This window comes from Monoraphidium neglectum (assembly GCF_000611645.1).
Source record: "Monoraphidium neglectum strain SAG 48.87 unplaced genomic scaffold scaffold03285, whole genome shotgun sequence".
Lineage (NCBI taxonomy): Eukaryota > Viridiplantae > Chlorophyta > Chlorophyceae > Sphaeropleales > Selenastraceae > Monoraphidium > Monoraphidium neglectum.
Genome location: NW_014010343.1, coordinates 1 through 6,758, shown reverse-complemented (window position 1 = coordinate 6,758; position 6,758 = coordinate 1). Strand labels below are relative to the sequence as shown.

General features: G+C 67.7%; 3 protein-coding genes across 3 annotated transcripts; 1 reads left to right on the top strand and 2 right to left on the bottom strand.

The window, feature by feature from the left end:
• Positions 1-17: 17 nt before the first annotated feature.
• On the top strand, positions 18-410 carry MNEG_12518 (hypothetical protein; the record flags this gene model as incomplete). Its single annotated transcript, XM_014039012.1, has 1 exon — positions 18-410. A coding segment is annotated over one exon (393 nt), but the record flags the coding sequence as incomplete, so codon positions are not given.
• Positions 411-1,143: 733 nt separating this feature from the next.
• MNEG_12517 (hypothetical protein) lies at positions 1,144-3,267 on the bottom strand (the record flags this gene model as incomplete). Its single annotated transcript, XM_014039011.1, has 1 exon — positions 1,144-3,267. The coding sequence occupies one exon, from the start codon at positions 3,265-3,267 to the stop codon at positions 1,144-1,146; it is 2,124 nt and encodes a 707-aa protein (XP_013894465.1).
• Positions 3,268-5,350: 2,083 nt separating this feature from the next.
• MNEG_12516 (hypothetical protein) lies at positions 5,351-6,148 on the bottom strand (the record flags this gene model as incomplete). Its single annotated transcript, XM_014039010.1, has 2 exons — positions 5,351-5,926; positions 6,083-6,148. 2 exons carry the CDS (start codon positions 6,146-6,148, stop codon positions 5,351-5,353), a joined length of 642 nt encoding a protein of 213 aa, XP_013894464.1.
• Positions 6,149-6,758: the final 610 nt, after the last annotated feature.

Below are 6,758 nucleotides of genomic sequence, written 5' to 3'. Positions count from 1 at the left end.
GTCCACCCCGCCCCCAGATCTTCAACGAGATCAACGCGCGCCGCCTCAACGACGAGCTCAACGTGTTTGAGGGCCTCCACCGCTCCCCCATCTTCATCGGCGTCCTCGCCATCACTGTCGGCCTCCAGATCATCATCATGATGACCCCCATGGGCCGCTTCTTCAAGGTCATCCCAATCAACGGCACAGAGTGGGGCGTCAGTGTGGCGATCGGCGCGTTCGCCGTCGTCGTAAGCGTGCTGACACGGGCGATCAGCCAGCTGCTGGTCCGGCTCGGCTTCGAGCCGCAGTGGCGGTGGGGCAGGGCCCGCAAGGGGGCCACAGCGGCGAACGGCGGCGCCAACGGGGCGGGGCAGGCCGAGCTGGCCAAGCTTGAGGGGGGCGCGGCAAAGGGGGCGGCGTCCGCGTGAGGCGGCCGATGCGCGTCCCATTTCTCAAAGTCGCCCGGCTACCCGAGCCAACAAACACGCCGCGCGGCTGGGGCGGCCGGGCTGGGCCGTGCGCGCCTGCCAGCGCGCCACTGATGGCCTCCCTGCAACTTGGACAACCCTTGTCTTGCCTTGCCGCATTTGCTGGCCCAAACCTTTTTTTCTTAGCGCGGCGAACCTCCCTCTCTCTTTCTGCCGCCCGCGCTCGGGCTTGAGGCCACAGCCAAACAGAACCTGCTTCGGGCGCCCTTCTGGGGGATCCCTGGGCGCCTGGCCGACTTGAACTGGCCGACTTGAAACGTACTTTGCATTGTCTTAACTTAAGGAGTGTCACTTACACAGCCTTGAACAAGTAAGCAAGCTTCATGGTATGTGCCGCAGGCACCCCTTTTGGCGGGGAGCCTGCTGAGGAGGCCAGCTGGTGGAGCCTGCAGCCCTGGCCTGGATGAGCCCAAAACAGAGGCGGGCCTGCCGCCCCGCAGGCAGGCAGGCAGGCAGGCAGGCACGAGGGAATGCAACAAACGGAGCGGCAATGAACAGTAATGAACAGTAAGGTAAGTGGAACTGGCGGTCAAGATCACGTCCATCGCATAAAGCCAGCCGTGCAGCATTGACTAGGCTGTGCCTGGCACACTTGGCCACTCGGCTGCAACGGGCACAAACCTTTGCACCAGGAAATGCAGGGTGCGATCGCACACAGGATGCGCGGCACCCATCACTGCCGCGTCGTGGTTGCGCCACTGGCGCTGCTGGCCCCCCCGATACTGCCACTGCTGCTGCTGGCGCCGCCGCCGGCGCCGCCGCCCCCATCCCGCTCCGCCGGCGCGAGCGCCACCCCCGCCGTAGCGGCGACGACCACACCCGCGCCCGCCCAGCCCAACGGGCCCATGCCCTCCCCTTCCAGCCCCAGCGCCAGCAGCGCCGACCAGATGGGCGTCAGCGCAAAGACCACCTGCGCCTGCGCCGCCTTGACTTCTGACTGCCCCCGCACCTGGAGGTACGCCGCGAGCGCCCCCGGGCCCAGGGCCGAGTACGCCAACACCACCAGAGGGGTGCCACCGGCCAGCGCGGGCGGCAGGAGCAGCTGGGAGCCACTGCCGCCGCCGTCGCCGCCGCCGGGGCTGCTGGCCAGCAGCCATGCCGCTGAGGCAGCGGCGAGCGAGACGGTTTTAATGGTGGTGAGGGCCACGGGGTCGTGGCGCGGCGCAAGCGCGGAGAGGCGCACTGTGGCGAGGGCGTAGAAGCAGCATGCAAGCAGCACGTAGCCGTCGCCGCTGCGCTGCTGCTGCGGCTGTTGCTGCTGCTGCGCCCCTTGCTGCTGCTGCTGCTCCTGCTGCTGCTCCTGCCGCAGCTCCTGCTGCTGCTCCTGCCGGGGCTGGGCTTGTGACCGCTTGGCCTGCAGATCAAGCTGCTGTTTTCCATCTAGCCCCAGGCTAGCTGTGTTGCTGCTGTTTGCACTGCTGTTCGAATCGCCGCCACCGCCCCTGCGGATGCCGCCACCACTGCTACTGGCGACGGCCGTGCTGGCGGCTGGCAGGTCGCCGCCGCCAGAGCTGCTGCGTGTGCTGGGGCGCTCCTGCGGGGCGCCCCTTGCATGAGGCTGGCCACCTTCGTCCCGCGGTTCGCACACCAGGCTGGGCGCCTGCAGCCCCACGGAGAGCGTTGCAGCCGTTTGCTCGCCCGCCACCGGCACGCACAGTGTGCTGTACCCGCCGCGCACCAATGGGTACTCTGCTGCGGCCTCTGACGCCGATGGCGGCACCGTACCCCTGAGCACCATGCCAGATTCCTGCTGCTGCTGCTGCTGCTGCTGCTGCTCCTGCTGCTGCTGCAGGGGCGCCTGCACCATCGAGGGCCCGACAGCGTCAATGGTTATGAGGTAGCTGCCCGCGAGCGCCACCACGCACGCCGCCCAGTTGGGTGCCGGCACGCGCTGGCCCAGCAGCACGGCGAGGCAGGGCGTGATGGCCCCCGTGACCTGCCCGAGAAACGCCGCTTTCGTGGCAGTGGTCAGCTCGAGCCCAAGCGCCTGGCTGGCCGTGCCGGCAAAGTTCCAGAGCCCTAGCTCGGCCCCAGCCAGCAGCGTTGCCGCTACCGGCACAGCCTGCGCGGCCACGGCCGCCGGACTGCCGCTGGGCGTTGAGCCTTGTTGTCGCGGCTGCTGCTGCTGCTGCTGCTGCTGCTGCTGCTGCTGCTGCTGCTGCTGCTGCTGCTGCTGCTGTTTCCACAGTCTCCACAGGGCTGCGCCACCCGAAGCGGCCAACAGGGCCGAAGCGGATATGGCGGCGCGCGTCGCAACCAGCTGCGCGGGCGTGATGGCTGCGTCGATGCTGAATAGGTAGCGCAGCGCCGGCGTGTAGGAGCCCCACAGCAGCGTCACAAGGACGAGCGCCACATAGCCCGCGCTGGCGCCGCCGCCGCCATCGGTGCTGTTGACGCCTTGGTCGGCGCTGCTGCTACTGTTTTCGCTACTGCTTCTGCCGCCGCTGCTGCTGTGATTGCCGTTGTAATTGCTGCTGCTGCTGCTGCTGCTGCTGCTGCTGCTGCTGCTGCTGCTGCTGGTGATGTCGGCACTGCCGCGGTCGATGCTGTTGCTTGTGACGTCAACAGTGTCCTGGCCACTGCCACAGCTTGACCCAGGCGAGCCGTCCGCCCTGTTGTCACCACCTGCGCTCTCGCCCCTCACATTGGCTCTGCCGGCGCTGCTGCTACTGCGACCACTGACCGCAGCGCCTCGACTGTGCTGCTGCTGTCCCAAGCGCTGCAGCGACAATCGCGCGGTGCCACGCAACGCGACGGCCGCGCGGCCGCTGCACCTGCCAGCAACGGCAGTGCCCATCCGTCCGCTTGAAACAATGGAGGATATATGTCCTACTCAAACATCAACGATAGCACTGGGTGCGAACAGGGCGGGAGAATGCGATTTCTTCTTGCGTGGTGGTGGTCAGCAGGTGGTCGGGAGACGGGCCGGGGAACGCGGAGTACCGTTAATATGCATGTGTTAGACTGCACCTGTGCAAGGGGAATTGCGGGGCCAGATGACTGTAATGAGCAGCGCCAGGTGTGCGGGCGACGCGATGTTGATTTGTGACACTGGTTTGCTGACATGCAGTTTTGTGCGAAAATCTGCAAGTGCAATATCTGCATTATGCATGGAGTCGCAGCGCGCCGACGTTGCAAGGAGACCTGCGCCAACCACCACAACTGTTCCAACTGAAGCATGCATTTGCCTGGCTCGCACAAGATCTGGGCCGAACAGTCGACACCAAACGTGCCATTAGGGGAGCGGATGACTCGAAGTGGCAAGCCTGCCCAAGAACGTTCCGCACAGTGCACGCAAACCCAGAAACACAGTTACTTCCTCCAGAGGAAGATGTTGCAAGCAAAGCACAGCTCGATGCATGGGGTAGGGCGACCTAAAAGAGCACTTGAAAAGCACTGTGTTGAGGAGGGGGGAGCGCCATCAACCACGCATTGCAGCGTGTTGCATCGGCTGGCAAACTCCCCGCAGTCCCTGCAGCGCTGGAATGCAGATAGGGACCCTTGCACGGCACGGGGCGCCCGACCCTGCAATATGCAGCGCCGGGCGTACGCGGCTCGCGCGGGGAAACAGTGGCAGTGCGTGTTGCGAGCAAGGCAAAGCCGCTCCCCAAGCATGCGTGGCGCAGCTCGGGGAGGCGGGGGTTTGTTGTTGCGCTCGCGTGAAGGGGGCGGGGGAGCGCGATTGGGCAGCTCAGGGTCGATGGGTGTCCACTCAGCGCACAAAGGAAACCTGGATTGGAAACAGAACGTCCAGCACTGAGAAAGCTGGGCCGACGTCGAGGAGCACGCGCACACGCGGCGGCAGCTGCTGCTCGGCAAGTCAAATGCGGTACAGAGGCGTGGTGCGGGGGCAGGGCCGGGTGCGGCGAGGCGGGCGCGGCTGCCCAGGCGGGCGCAACGTGGATGCAAGAGGCGTCTAATTGGGGACAGAGGCCGAAAACAGTGGCGAACGACGAAGGGGGGGTGAGTTGAAAGAATAAGGGGTGTGGTACAATGCATCCCTGCAAGGCCTTGTGCATGGCGTGAGAAAGCTCAGGCATGGCACATACATAGTCGCGCGGCGCACATGGTCTATGCGGCTTGATGGTGGCCGGCAATTGCGCTGCTGGATGGGGACACGCGACGTCCAGCAGCCATCAGCCTCCACGGCTCTCTCTTGCAAGCGCGGGCACAACAGCCGAAGTGGCGACGAGCAGGCGAGCAATGGGCGCCGTGCGCCAAGTGGGGTCCATCGCCACCCGTGCAGGCGCCGAGTGACCCCTGTCTAGCAGATGGCACCAGTGCGCTGTGCTGCTGGAAGGTGTGAAATGCGTCGATACGGACAGACAGAAGGCGCTGCTTGTGCTGATGTGGCGCTGAGAGCAGGAAGGACGGCTTGACCGCAGTGTGCGCGACGCTCGATTCCTATCGGCAAGTCACCGCAACACCCGGCACGGGGTGGCTCGGGGGAAGGGGGCCTGCAGGGTTTCAGAGTCCCCGGGTGACAGGTGCCGAGCCCGGGCTGCTGCCTGCCGTGCGGCTGGAACACGTACGGATGGCCAATGCGGCCCTCTCCTCCGTGGACGGCGGCCCCGTGGGGCACCGGTGTCCAAAGCGAAAACGCCCAGTTCATGCGCCCGAAACGAATCTGCGACGATGATTGTGCTGCAAGCACTCCTCGCTCCGCAGCCAAACTCGGCACGCGGTGATGGGCTACGCCGGCCAAACGCAGGCAGCGAACAAGGGTGGTCAGGGCAGCGCGCGCTGCTCGGGACGGGCGCCGCAAGCGCCAGCGTGTGGGTGGTCACACATCTGCGCGGCGCCCTGCGCGGCGGCTGCTGCCGGCGGGCCCGCTGAGAGACCGGCCGCGCTGGCACGCACGCCGCTGCGGGCCCTCTGCCTCATGCGCAGGCCGCCGCCGCGACGCGGGCCTGCCCAAACGTCACGACGCCATCGATGGCCGCCTCCGCGGCGGCGGCAGCGCCCCGCTCCCCCTCCGCCTGCGCGGCCGTGGCGGCGGCGGCGGCGCGGGCCGGGGAGAAGCCCAGCGCGCGGTCGAACCAGGGGTGCGCGAGCGCGTCCCCTGCGGTGATGCGCGCCGCGGGGTCCCGCGTGAGCATCGCCTCGACCAGCTGCCGCGCCTCGCGGCTGAGGCGCCCCCAGTCGGACCGCGGGTAGCTGATGTCGTGCGTGCGCGTGGCGGCCACTATGGCGTAGGCCGGCAGCCGCGCGGCCTCCTCGGCCGACTTGTTGCTCCAGAAGGGCGGCCGCCCGACCAGCAGGATGTGCAGCATCACGCCGGCCGCCCAAACGTCGACGGCCGTGCCGAAGCGCCGCCCCGCCATCTCGGGCGCCATGAACAGGGGGCTGCCGCAGGGCTGGGTGAGGGGCACGGGGCGGCTGCAGCCAAAGTCGACGGCGCGCACGGAGACGCCGCCGGCAGAGTCACAGTCGGGGCACACCAGGAAGTTGGCGGGCTGCGGTGGCGGGTGGGGCGGGGCGGGCAAGGAATCAGGGTCAGGCCATCCAGCAGGGGCCGGTCGAGGAGGGCGCACAAGGACGGCAGACGAAGGCAGGGACATCTGGCATCGAACAGCGGTCACGGCCGGTCGCACGCGAGCGCCGGCGCGCACCTTGACGTCCCCGTAGGCGAAGCTGCGGCGGTGGCACTCGCACAGCACGTCCAGGACGCCGCGCATCACGGCCGCGGCCTCGGGCTCCCCCAGGTGGCCGCCGCGCTCCTGCAGCAGCGCCTTGACGGTGCCGCCGCAGAGCTCGCTCACGAGGTACGCATTCTCAGAGTCCTCGTACAGGCCCTCCAGGCGCGCGACAAACGGGGAGCCCTGAAATTGGGTGATTTGGAGGGAAACGGTGGCGGAGCAGAGTGGGCGGCGGTGTCGGCGGGGTCGTGCGTGCGCGTGCAGGCGCGCGTGCGGGGCCGACTGCGACGCAAGGAGAGTGCGATGGACGCAGTTGAGCAGGGTTGTGCGGCCGCATGCGTGCGCGTGTGGGTGCACGTGCGCGTGTGTGTACGTGTGTGTCAATACCTGCAGGGCTTCCCACGTCTCGGCCTCGCGCTCGATGGCCTCCAGGTGCTGAGACCCGCCGAGCTGCTGCGCGCCATCAGTGCACTGCGGGCTGGCGCCCGGGCTGCAACCGGGGCTGGGGCGGCACTTGGGGAGCACCTTGACGGCGACGTGGCGGCCCGTGTCGGTGGCCACGGCCACGTGCACCACGCCGAAGCTGCCGCGGCCGACCTCGGCGCCGACTGTGTAGCGGGCGGCAAAGTTGGCGCTCCAGCCGAGGGAG